Below are 13,570 nucleotides of genomic sequence, written 5' to 3'. Positions count from 1 at the left end.
AAAATCTACAAAACCTCCACACCACGTATACCAAGTATACAAAGCCAAGCATTTGACTTTGCATCACTCCGACACAATGGACTGAGCTGTCTTAGCATAAATGGACAGAGACACACATTTCTTAGCCATTGTTACACATAGGTTGTACAGTGGTGGTATGGTGGTTACTCTGGTAGCACTCTAGTTGACATATGAAGATTGCTAAGCCAGTGGCAGAACCATTGAGCTCCACTGATCTAAACACAGTAGGGGACCATAAGACAAAGAAACACCTCACAGGACTCAAGCAACTCACACTCTCTCTGTCTCCCACATGCATAAATATACAAAGAGATGCGCACATTTATTAAAGAACCTTCAAAAACCCTGAAAAATACAGTTTAGCCCACATGGCTAGAGAAACAATGTAGGGACGACAATGACAAATGAAAACCAGTATAAGAAAATAATATGTGGACAAAAGGGAGGAGGATGTACCTTGATCCCATCTACTGGATTATGGATAACAGTAGTCTGAGGTTCCTGGAGGAAGAATGGAGAGAAAGAGAGGGGAGAAAACAGAAAGAAGTTGACATGAAGGTGAAGGTGTTTCATGATGGCAAAAAAAGGTTGAGAGACATAAGAGAAAGATATGCACAGCGTAGGATGTGAGTAACACATGGAAAGATGGTAAAAATTCTGAATAGTACGTTAAAGATTGGAAAGAGTTCATGGTAAATGATGACCTTAAATTCCCAATAAATCCACAATTGTGAATGATAACTAAATTCTCTGTCGCATGCATTCTCTCCCTCATCAAAGTGATCACTTTAATCCCATTCATTTCATTATAATTTAAATAAATGCAGTTATTAATCTTGTATACAATAACTTTCAATGTATGGTAGTGTACTACATGTATGTGATTCTGCCACACATATACAGTAAGTGGTGTAGAAAATTTTAAAAGACTAAGTCAGGTTAACTTCATCATGGAAAGACCAAAACAATGCATCCCAAAGAATTTTATCTACCAAAGCTGTTTATAACTTATTGTTAGGTGCATTTATTGTCAAAAAGTAATTTTTGTAATTTAAGTTTACTGGTTAGTTCTGAGGTCATTCTTATTACATTAATGAGTTTGTTTACGATCAGTTTAGTTTCTTTTCTATTGGGTTCCCCTTGTGTCTTTGTCCTGTGTTCCTCTGTTTGTGTGTCCTTGTGTCTCGTCTCTCCTTCCTGTTTACATGTTTCCCTTGCTCTGTCATGTGTATCCATGTATGTTTTTCTTCAGCCCCTCATGTCTCACTCCCTCTCTCAAGTGTCCCTTCTAGCTCACTTGCTCGTGTTGTCACAGTGTACGTCTGGCTATGTTTCCTTTTTTATTTTGATAGTCCCGTGTTCCAGTGTGTTTTAGTTTCTCTTGTTTCCTGTTTTACTTTGAAGGTCTATGCCTTATGTGCAGTGAATCTAGTTTTAGTTCCCTCTGTCTCGTTAGCCCTAATCTCTCCCAGCTGTGTCTCCCTCCTGTTTCCCATTCCCTGATTACGCCTCTGTGTATATAAGCCCTGTGTTTTCCTTTGTTCCCTGTTGCGTTGTACCCTCAGATTTTGCCTGTGTGTTCCAGTTAGTGCTTTCATGGTTTGGTTTTTGTTCTTTGCCAGCAATAAATCTGTGGTTTCGAGTTGCAATTTTGTCTCCACGAGTCCTGCATTTGGGTCCTCATCCCTGCCTGCTCGCACACACAGCCTTAACAAGTTGACATAGGTACCATAAATGTCAACTTTTGTTTCAAATTGATGCACATTTTAATCAGTTTTCTTCAGTTTTTGGTTGAAAAGTGCAACGTTTCACAGCCTCCTGGCTGTAAGCCTTTTAAAGTGGTTTTGATTGGAAGTGAGACCAGGTGCATTCTCCTAGTGTTTTTAGATTTTTAAACAATTACAGAGATGTGGACCATGCATTGGTTCCCCAGCGGGACTCTCAGTTCTACTGTCCTGGGGACATTAAAGTAGAACTGATGGAATGCAGAAACTTCTTGAGCTGTGACTGCAAGCATAAAAACAAAAATCTTCACTTGCCACCGGCTATATTTTCATCAACCATAGATGACTGCTTAACAGCAAATGCTCTGAAAATGGTCCAAATACATAGAAGCATATCATCTTGAAAGGATGATTTGCCAAATTTATGCCTGGAAAAGTTTTTGACTTGTATAGACCCATCCCAGAGGTTTGCAAATCAAGAAACAACCCAATACAAAGCTTCTTGATGTGTGGCTACAACCACAGCAACAAGGTTATTTTATTATGCATTAACCAGCCAGTTAAAAAAGAAAATAAAAACCCTAAATGGATCCATTAGTAGTTCTCAAGCGAGCACCCCAGTGGGTAGTGACTCTCACTGTTTCTTTTTGTGCCTTTTGGGTTATGTATGCTTGTATCTGGATCCTCCTAGAATCATGTTTTTACAGCAGCACATGCATGGACACCTTTACAAAGAATGAACACAAAGAATAATTCCAGTAAGTACAACCTGTGTCAGTATTTGTTTTATTTTAAGGGGTTTGTTACTGGGATTGGACCTAACTGTACTCTCTTGGCAAGAAAGGGAAATGAGTTAAAAAGCAAAATTATTGAGCTGTTACTTTAAAAGTGATTGAAAACTTAGAATAACACACAAAATCATAGCAACAACCCATAGAGCTTTTCTTTTTTCTTTTTTTTTTACCAAAACCATACACGTCTCCCCCTTTCTCAGTCTCTCTTTGACTGTCTCTCTCTCTCTCTCTCTCTCTCTCTCTCTCTCTCTCTCTCGCGCGCACACACACACACACACACACACACACACACACACACACACACACACACACACACACACAGCTAGAAATGTTTTGGACAGACAGAAACACATAGAGCTGCATACCAGTGCAGCAGAGGGGATGTTGCCTTTGGGACTGGTGACTATGCTGTTTCTCGTGCTGTTTGTTTGAGGCTGTGCAGGAAACAAAAAGTATTATATTAGTACTCAGTGACCATTCTGAGATGTGACTTTTGCTGGTAGTGAAGTGGGTGGTAACTGTGTAAAAGTATACAGTTAATAATAGCAGATGGCAGCAAAATTCTCCTAAGACAAAAGTAGTATCTAGAATCAAGAGTGTAGTCGTTCAACTATGGATCGAAAACAGTTTCCACAGTTTTTGTTTTTGCTACATTATTAATCAGGTAAAAAAGTTTTCAACAATCTTTCATGCTGACTCATTTCTCTATGCAGGAAAATCCAAACACCAATCACAGCATTTTTCTTTTTCATTACTGCCCACTGGCTGTGGATGTAATTTGGCAAATGGTAAATTAAATAAATAACAGCTGATCAACTCCACAATATCTGTCAAACATGAAAAACAAGCATCTATTTTGACTCACTGCATTAGTATCTCTAATGTGTCTTCCTGACATTCAAATAGAGAAAATGAGGTCAAAACGTAACAGAGATGCAAAACTTATGAAACAAAACAAACACAGAAAACACAGCCAGCCACTAGTAACATGTTAAATGTACAGCAAAAAGACTCACAGGCATAACTTTTCTATTTCAATTACATCAGAAGAAACATGCAAAACCAGGAATTATTCACAGACTTCATGCTTGAATCACTGGAATTCTATATTTTCTGTTCATATTTTTCCACGGTACTGTTACTTGTAATTGATGTTGTGTTAGGCAAAAGGACAAGAAAAAAAGTCCATATGGAAATTCAGTGTGCTCAGGGGCTGAGGCTGATCTCACCCACTTTACCACTGTTGCCAAATACTAACAGCAACGTTTCGTAAAAATGCTAAAAATACTCTCAGCTATCAACTTGTGGAGTCAATGCTTTGCATACTATGCTGTTTAAAAAAAAGCCTAGTTGGTTGCAACATCCATGGTGCTTTTCTAGCTGATGGGGAAAATGGGGAAATCTGAAAAGCTTATATTCACATTTCTATCACTGAAAAAAGGGTGAACTTTGTTAAACACAACATAGTTATCTTTCAACAAATTTGTAATGTACTTATGAGAAAAGCATTAAGAGTGTTCTTGAATGCTATTATATTTTCTCACATTAACTATTGCATATCCTCGTATCCCAAGAGAGGGTTACAACACTAAAACAAATTAAGCACCTTTATAATCAAGTTTTTAGGAAACCAAGGTCTTTTCATTATTGTAATTCAGGTGTGCGACTCATTTTTAGAACTGCTCACATTATTGAACCCCCACCTCTAGAATACTTAAGCAGAACACATGACCAAAGCTTTGAGATCAACTCGAGGTTACTTTAAGGTTCATAAAGGAACTCTCCTTTCTCCCAATCTGCCTTTTTATTTAAAGCTCTAATGCCTCCAGAGGGACTCCTTTGTTCCCAGCCTCCTGAAGGCCTCTGCCTCTTTCATTACCAGCCCCTTGTAAAACCACCTTGAAGGTCTCTGTTTCTTTTGTCACCAGCCTGTTGAGGGTCACTGATGCTGGCTTCCAGCCACACTACCGGAGCATAGCCTTCTAGTCAGTCTCCACAACTGCTTCATCTCTGCCACTGGTCTCCAGGCTGGGTCTCAACCTCAGCATTGAACTTTGCTGGAAACTTATACACATAGACCAGTACCTACTCTTTGACTTGTACCACCCTCTGCAACAAAAGCTTGGAGTAATCAGTATCCTGTAACACCGGGCAGAAAACATTGCCTTTAAGCCAAAAGGGAAAGAAAAAGAACACATACATTAAGAAAGCTCTTAAAACATCCAACTTATCCCAACTGAGCTTTCAGTTTGAGTTTACAAATCAGCACAGATGCACAAAAAAGAAGGTCACAACACCAACTAGGAAGAAACAAAATGACAAACAGAACAAACAACATAGTATATGCTGTGCAGTGCAGTGAAGAGTGCTCAGACCTCTAGACTGGAGAAACCAAACAGCCACTCCATAAAAGCATGGCACAACACAGAAGAGCCACCTGGACAGGACAAGGCTCAGAATAATAACACATTTGCACTTAAAGTGCATGCAGTGCATTTAACTTAAACCTGAATAGATTGCTTACACAAACTTATATACAGGTAAATGGATTGGTTCTTATGGAGCACCTTTCTACTCTACTTGAGCACTGAAAGGGCTTTGTACAAAATTCCTCATTTATCATTCAATGGCTCATGGCTCACCAACCGGCTATAATAATAGTAGATATTAAGCAGAAAAAGGACACAGTGATAGACGTCGCTATACCAAGTGATAGCAACATCAGGCAGAAGGAACACTTAAAATACATTAATTTAAAGATATTGTAATTGTCGGGATGTCTTTTGCCCAGCAACTCACAAAATTGCTTGTTGTGAAGTTTACTGTTTATTTCTTTCCAAAGTTATAAGAAACAATTACCAAAAATAATACTGAACAGTACATGCAACCTTAAAATACTGTAAATATCTTGTCATTAGGGTTAGTTACGACACTTACGTGTGAAGCTTTAAAAAAAGCATATTTACAAAAAAAAGCTGGAAACAAAGAGGAGATGTGGAAGTTATAATGAGAGATAGTGCCTGTGCCAATGCCAGAATGCTAAAATAGCTCCATGGTTGTTTATGTACATTTTACATCATGGTCCAGCAAAGGACAAGCTGTGGTTGGGTAATGATAGATTAATCATCTGGTGGGAAATAATCTGAGATTACCAATCTAAACCCCTAAGAAGGGAGAGGAGGGGTTGTGCGGAGGATGAAAAAGGGAAGAGAAGCTGAAGGAAAATGAAGAAATGTAGGATATGAAGAGTGACATAAGGAAACAGGTCAGGAGGAATGGAAGAAGAAGGGCTTCTGTCTGATGCTTCGTTGTCGGTGGCAACACTTTCCTATTTGTTAGTGATCTATTAAATTGCAGTGATTTTTTTCCAATCAGAACCACTGTACGATTCAAGTGTTTTAGGCACTTGTGACAGATCTTTAAAATACATTGTGCATGAAGAAAATCATTATGTTTTGCTACACATAAATACAGAATTGCTCTGCCACATTGGACAGGGGAAGCTTCCCATCCAAGCACATGCAAGTCAGTTGACACAGAGATCTATCGAAATCAAAAACATAACTGCTAAATGTTTTACTTATTTTTAAATGTATTCATTTGTTACAAATTCAAGACATATATTCCAGTTATCAGACACTTAAATAAAAAATGTGGATTTTGATACCAAATTTTTATGATGTTGTGTGAAATTTAAAAACTGACAAAGTTACTCCATCATCTAAGCAAGTTTTCTTTCTGTGTGATAGAGATACATCTCACAAGAAAGCACATTATACATGTTTCTCTAAGTCATCGGGCGATCGTGGCTCAAGAGTTGGGAGTTCGCCTTGTAATCGGAAGGTTGCCGGTTCGAGCCCCGGCTTGGATAGTCTCGGTCGTTGTGTCCTTGGGCAAGACACTTCACCCGTTGTCTACTGGTGGTGGTCAGAGGGCCCGGTGGCACCAGTGTCCTGTCAGTGCGTCCCAGGGTGGCTGTGGCTACAATGTAGCTTGCCATCACCAGTGTATGAATGGGTGCATGACTGGATGTGTAAAGCGCTTTGGGATCCTTAGGGACTAGTAAAGCGCTATACAAATACAGACCATTTACCATTATCATTCAAAGGCATAGCTGATTCCTAGGTGACCCAGAGTTTGAGTTTTTTTGTCTGGACTTGTACTTTTTGTAAGGAGGAGATAATATCTGCTGATATTTTATATCGACAAAGCATTTAATTTAACAAGACATTATCCTCTGTTATTTTGGTACAAACAAACAAAGAAAAATAAATAAATAAATAAATAAAGTTAAACTATGAGCTGTGTGAGACACATTATAGGGTAATTACACTACAAATTTCACCCTACTTAAATAAAATCAGATCTATTTGGTTGAATAACTGAGTGTATCCAGCATTTATCAAAAGTATGAGGAGGTACAGGAGGAGGAGCTGTCATGGATGACCAAGCCGCTGCATGGAAAGTACCATCGACAAATAAAAGAAGTAGATGATATCAAGACATCCTACCAGTGACTAGAAAAGGCCAGTTTAAAGGAGTTTGAGTTTGTCTTGGTTTGGTCTTGTTCATTCTTTAGGGAATTATGAAATTCTTGTATTCAGTTTGCGTGCCCTGGTACTAGTCCTTAGTTCATTGAATTTTGTTCCCTTGCGTGCTCTGTTTGCCTTAGTTTATGTGTCCTCTGTGTGTCCTCCCCAGCACCCCCTGTGTGTAGTCAGTTGTATCTGGTTGCAAATGTAAAGTTTTTGTCTCTGTCTTGCCTCCATGTTTCTCTTGCCCTCTCTCTCTGTCCCGCACTCTAGCTCTCTCACTCATTCTCTGTATTTAGTCAGTTTGATCTCAGTGTTTGTTTTCTCTGTCTTCCTGTGTCTGGTCCATCTGTTTTCTGTTTTATCCTGACAGTCAGTTGTCCTGTGCACATCGTTGCATGCCTCACATGCTGATATGACACTCTGATCATGGCAGTACAGCAACAGGCCCTAAGCACCAGATGCACAACCAGGTCGCTGGGACAGTGTACAGGAACATCTGTGCCACATACAGACTAGCAGTCTGCCCGTCGTAATGAGAGACACCACCAAAGGTGGAAACAACAGCACTGAGATCTTGTGGGACTTTGGGTTCCAGACAGAAAAGCACCTGTTTGCCAACCAACAACACATAGTGGTAGCTGACAAGGAACAAAAGACAGCAACATGAGGAAGAAGGAGTATCCGAAAACAGAGGAATATCAGGGGCTGAAGGAACAGCTGGAGCAGACGTGGAAAGTAAACTACAAAGTGGTCCCAGTGGTAATATGAACACTAGGAACTGCAACCCCAAAACTGGAAGAATGGCTCCAGCAGATTCCAGGAACAACATCAGAGGTCGCTGTGCAGAAGTGTGACCTAAACTGACCACTCACAGTTTACTACAAGCCTCATTTACCCATTCACACACACACAATGGATACTGGGGGCAAAGTGGAGTTCTTGCCAGGTGCACTTCAACATTAACAGTGGTGGAGCTGCATAGTGAACCACCAACCGTATGACTGCGAATAACCCAACCTACCTGCTGAGCCACAGCTGTGTTTAAGTGCATTACATGTGACTGTGTCTATATTCTGAGTGCTTCATGCATTCAAAATGAATGGTGCCTTCACAGATATCCACTTTATCTATGTCATGTGTATTAATGCACTCCTATACATTAGAGATACTGGCTTTTAAACTTAAAACAAGCTGGATCATCCCTCTGCTCTAGCACAGTGGATGTGCTAACCATAATTTTCTTAAAGAATTTTACATTTTGACTGTTGGCACATTAAAATTTTAACTTGCTTTATCAGCAATGAACTATATTTACTGACAACGGTTTTCAGATTTCCACATACTTTCCAATAGCCAAAAGTGCATTCTTAATGCAGGGTCATTTAAGGTTGTGAATATCACAGCCATTTTATACTGGGTTTTCAGCCTTGTTCCTTGCATTTGCTTTTGAATAGTAATAATACAGTCACCAAATTCTTTGTGAGAAACCTGTTCTTAAATGGTTGAACCCCTCATCATCATTATGATCATTCTGAAGGTCTGACACTCAGTAGGGTGTTTGTGTTTTTACGTTTAATCATTATATTGGCCCATTGTCAGTTAAACTAAAAAAGTTGTTGGATGTTCCACCAATTCCATCTTTTTTAATATGTTTCCTGACATGTTTTTTGGAATCCAATTTAAAACAACTTTGGATACCTTCCCAAACATGTCTTCCCCTGTTTTAATATTTCTAATTAAATTAAAAGGATAATGTGAAAGGATAATAGAAAAGCCTAGGAAAGAAAACAATATAGCCATCACAGACACCCAAAAACAATATCTTCCAAAAAATTAAAGTGAACGCAATCGTGCTTTAAAAAGATCACCCCGAATAGTTTGCATCTGCCTTTGACCAAAACATTTACGGATTAATAAAAGTAGTAGAAGTATGGAAGGACAGCCATGAATATAAAGAGGAAATGCTGCAGATGAAAATGAAGAGGATGACCTAGCTTACCTTGACATCAGCCTTCTTGTTGAGGAGACTCTTGGCTGCTGCAGAGAGGCAGAACGACACACCCTCAGATGGTAGAGTACACATTATTTACCTTCAGATGACGACTTTGTAATCTGCTCACACAAATGCAGATCCACATCCGCGGTCATTCATGCATGCATGCAGGCACTGGCTTAAAAGAAAAAAAAAAAATCACCTGCTTGTCAAAGTGCACAAATAAATGTGAAGAGTTACAATGCCTATCCTCCCATCCACTACCACTAGGAGGAGGGGGGAAAGGAATTTACCCCTCCCTCTGAAAAAATGGAAAATTCTTTCCCTGCGTCTTAAAAAGCAAATGAATAAAATGTGCAAAAACTCACACATATATTAAAAAGAATTCTCCATCCTGCTAGCACTTCCTGACCCTGATCCATTGCCCAAAGCATTAGATAAGCAGAGGGCATCAAACACGAGGGAGGGGGGAGAAGTCAAACTAATTCTCTGTATAATCCAAATACACTCTCTCGCACCGTTGCACGCACAGGCATAGATAGAAGGGGGATTAGGAGCGAAAGCATGAGGGAAGAGGAACAGAGATGCAGGTATATGATAATGGGTTTGTTAATCTGAAGAGTAGGCTGGATTAATTCACAGAGTTCACTGATGGGCAGGAATTAGTCTGGGATGATGTGGAAAAAATAAAGTATGTGTTTTGCTGCTTAAATGCTGATAAAAAAAGGAAGAAACAGCTTAAAAACACTCCAGTTCTGCTGACATTAATCTTTTATCATGTTGGAGCTCTGAGTGGATGTGTGATCCCCAACCTAAAAGCAGCACTGAACAGTTACTGCACTCCACATTTAAAATGTGATAACTAAACTCCCACTTATACACCACAGTGCATGCTATTTGTCTGTACAAGGAAAGAAAAGTCTGTAATACTCTTCCCTTCAGATGAGAAATGAGATTGCTTACCTTGGCAAAAAGTTAAAGAAGCAATAAGGGTGAGGAAGAGGAGAGAAAGATTTAGGAAGAGAGATTAAAACAAGCTGAGGGATAGAGCTAAAGGAGTGTGTGATGTTGTGACCCTGGGAGATTTCCGTTTAATCACATCTGCTCCTGCCTCAATGAGGGGAAAGGATGTAAAGTTTTAAAAGCTGCAGGGAGAAAATGCTAAAAGATGTGCTTGCGAGATGTGTTTACCTTGTTCCACGATGCCAGCTGTGGTTCCTGCTACAGCGCTGACAGCAGCAGGGGCCGTAGTCTGACGGCCCACTGAAAAATACAGAGTATCATTAACAGTACCAGTCAAAACTTTACAGTTTTTTCTGATTGCTTAAGCACATTTTTTGTAACTATTGGCTAATTTTGCAAAACTCTTCACACAAATAAGAAAACCTGTCACCCAATCATCAAAACATTGTAGTTCTCTTGCAAAAGCAAACACAGCTAGATTAACTCTTCACACCTTTGTAAAAATGGTGTTTCCGTATCAAACAGTACACACAAGCCATCATCTACTAAGCACACAATGCGCCAACTGCACACTGATGGTATGAATATAAAACACATCTGGCTTTTGCTTTCTCTGTGCACAAGGTAGGCTATGTCAGTTTGAGCTCATACTTCTGTCATAGATCCATAAGCATAGAGGGATCCAAACTTCAAGTACTGGTGTTTATTCAAACACATCAAAACAAACACAAGTGTTTATTTCCAAGTATAGGATTATTTGCAATCGCCATAATGACTATATGGGTTACTTGGTCTGCAGTGAACATGCTTCCTCTGCCCCCAGCATCTGGTCATCTAGCAATTCTGTAAAGTAACAATTTCAGTATTTTTACATCAATGGTATTGGTGTGTTTCTCATTGGCATATGGCAGTGCTACAAATCTTTGTGCGAAGTGACTGTACTAACCGATTCTCATTTCAAGATGTCCTTATGGTACTTGCTACAGTGTAGCGGCTCGAGTTAGGCTGGATCCGTTGGCCAGCTACCCTCAGGGTCATTCCACGGTTGATTACATGGTCCACTATTGTAGCTCTGATGTCATCAGCAATTCTATTTCTTACTCTTCCTACCCTTCCTCTCCCCCCTCCTCATCTTCCTCTCCCCCCTCCTCATCTTCCTCTTGCTCCTCCTTGTCGTCCTCTTCATCCTACTTCTTCACCTCCACGTCCTCTTCCTCGGCCTCCTCTACTTCTCACTCTTTCTGCTCGCTCCATTGTACTCCGCACACACAGCTTACCTGTATTATAGTGCTTAGGCTGATTGCAAAGTGAACTAATTATCTAAAAAAGTTTTCACATGTGAAAGTGTGCCAGACAGTTGGCAAATTAGTGTTAATGATAGCCATACATGTGTATACTTTTGCTAGGAGTGTGTTGGAAATTTGGTAATTGAGTGTTGTGCAGTGAATTGTGCCTACAGTTTTGCAAAGTGTGTGTTACAAAATTGCAAACTGAGTGCAAAGCAGTTTTTGTGCTTTTAGTTTTGCAAACTCAGTGAGTGGTTTTGCTATAAGTCTGAATAGTTTTAGAGATTGTGCTACAGGAATCACAGTTAGGGTTTAAGCATTCAGAAAAAACTGTAATACTACTATGTGAATGGATCAAAACTAAAAAATAACACGTATGGGTTTGTGTAGAAAGAAAGCATAACCAAAACGACTTTATATATGGGTGATATTGTATTTTAATGCCAAATCTGTTTCAAGAACAGCTTTGAATATTCTTCAGTCTTCAACTAGCTTCATGAGATCATCCCCTGAGTTTAAGCAACAACCTTGAAGAAATTCCCAATTGCTGATCACTTGTTGGCTGTTTTTCCTTCAATCTGTGCTCTAATTTATCATAATCTCACTTGACTGTCGGTCAGGCATTGTGGAAGTCAGATCATCTGATACAGCCCTCCATTATCCTTGTTATTGTTCACACAGCTCCCACGGGGCGTCTTGGTGTGACTTTACTCATGGTGCTCATGGTGCTACTGAAAAAAATGATGTTCGTTCTATCCATAAACAAGAGGGGATGTTGTGTTACTGCAGGATGTTATGGTACTTATGCCAGCCACGAATCTGTCTACAGACTGGAGAAATTGCATTGCTTCATATGGCCACTTGAGGCTGACTTCAAAAGTGAGCCAATCCCCACAGACTTCCATGTTATAATGTCCAACTTTACAAGATAAATGAACATATTTGCAGGCTATTATAAAAATAATTATGTCTCCCCATTTCATAAGAACTGTATGTAAACAGCTTATTCTACTAGTGATTCTTGTTTTGAGTATCTGGTGCCCCAGGAAAGGACTTTGGAAATGTCAACAGGAAGCACCAGAAGATAACCGTTGCCCAACCATTGTGAACTTAGGAACCGGAATTCAAATTTTTGGCTCTTTTTTTTTCTACTCATTTTTGTCATGTTGGATTATAGTCTCAAATGAGATGGAGGCCTTTGTACTGAGTCACAGCTTCCCCATTTGAACTTTACTGGGCACAGGATAGAGCGGATCTCTTTCCTGATCAGTGCATACCCCTTCTCCTTACTCTCATTCCTCTCAACACTTGTACAAGAAATCAGCATTAGCATAGAATAGGTTAGTTAAATTAGGATAAAAGTCTGGTGAATTCATCAAGTGACTGTTACTATTTGATTAAACTTTTGCCAGTTCTTTTCCTGGCCACTAAAGAATAACCTGGTTAAATTTGCCATGTGCATGGACCATAGTGAAGAGCTGCTGTTAACAGGCAGAATCTCATAATTGACCTGCAGGGCTACTCAAAGTATTTCATCAGTAGATAGCAGGATCGACATCCAGAGGTTATCAGTTAGAACCAGGTGAATTTTCTCAACTCCGGCTCGGTAGTCTGGCATTACATGTTGGTCAATATCCTTTGGAATCAGAAGCTTTGATCCTTTAAATGAAGAGCCAGTCCACAACACTATAGGGATAACTGGTACAAATATAACTCAAAGAGTCTACAAACCCATATGATGTTGTCATGCCAGATGAACCATGACATTGTGACATTACCCATTGGTTAGTGAAGTGCTACTGCAAAGCCTCAAGCTGAGCTATCTTGGTCTTATGCAACTGGATGTGACATTCAATACGGTTATCTGACAGAGAAACAGAAGGACACTGCTTGCTCACAGACTAGTCACTTGTCAATTGCATGGTAAAAAAAACTGTTTTATCCTTCTTTTTAACTCTAATGGTGATATAATTAAGAAAATAAGCATTGTAGTGAATTCAATAAGATTTAAATGTAGCTAAATGGACTGATTCTTATATAGCGCTTTTCTACTCTCCCGGAGTACTCAAAGCGCTCTATACAACACGCCACATTCACCCAGTCACACCCATTCTCACTAGCACTACCTCTATACTGAGGGCTTTCTAACTACACTCACACACATTCATACTCCGATGGATGCATCTTGGGGTTAGTATCTTGCCCAAGGATACTTGGCATGCAGACTGGAGGAGCCTGGGATCGCACCTCCAAC

The 13,570-nt window shown here is 39.7% G+C and overlaps 1 protein-coding gene across 1 annotated transcript in view; it reads right to left on the bottom strand.

Moving 5' to 3' along the window:
* camk2b2 (calcium/calmodulin-dependent protein kinase (CaM kinase) II beta 2) overlaps window positions 1-13,570 on the bottom strand; it is a 70,027-nt gene that overhangs the window by 18,246 nt on the left and 38,211 nt on the right. The window contains exons 13-16 of the mRNA XM_085360128.1: window positions 10,259-10,330; window positions 9,074-9,111; window positions 2,905-2,973; window positions 478-522 (exon numbers count right to left, since the gene is read on the bottom strand). Coding sequence (XP_085216254.1) covers window positions 478-522; window positions 2,905-2,973; window positions 9,074-9,111; window positions 10,259-10,330 — 224 coding nt within the window. The remainder of the gene's footprint in view (window positions 1-477; window positions 523-2,904; window positions 2,974-9,073; window positions 9,112-10,258; window positions 10,331-13,570) is intronic.

This window comes from Diplotaxodon limnothrissa, linkage group LG7, assembly GCF_057381915.1.
Source record: "Diplotaxodon limnothrissa isolate DT_005_m linkage group LG7, D_limnothrissa_male_GT1.1, whole genome shotgun sequence".
NCBI lineage: Eukaryota > Metazoa > Chordata > Actinopteri > Cichliformes > Cichlidae > Diplotaxodon > Diplotaxodon limnothrissa.
This window is presented reverse-complemented; position numbering and strand designations above follow the sequence as displayed.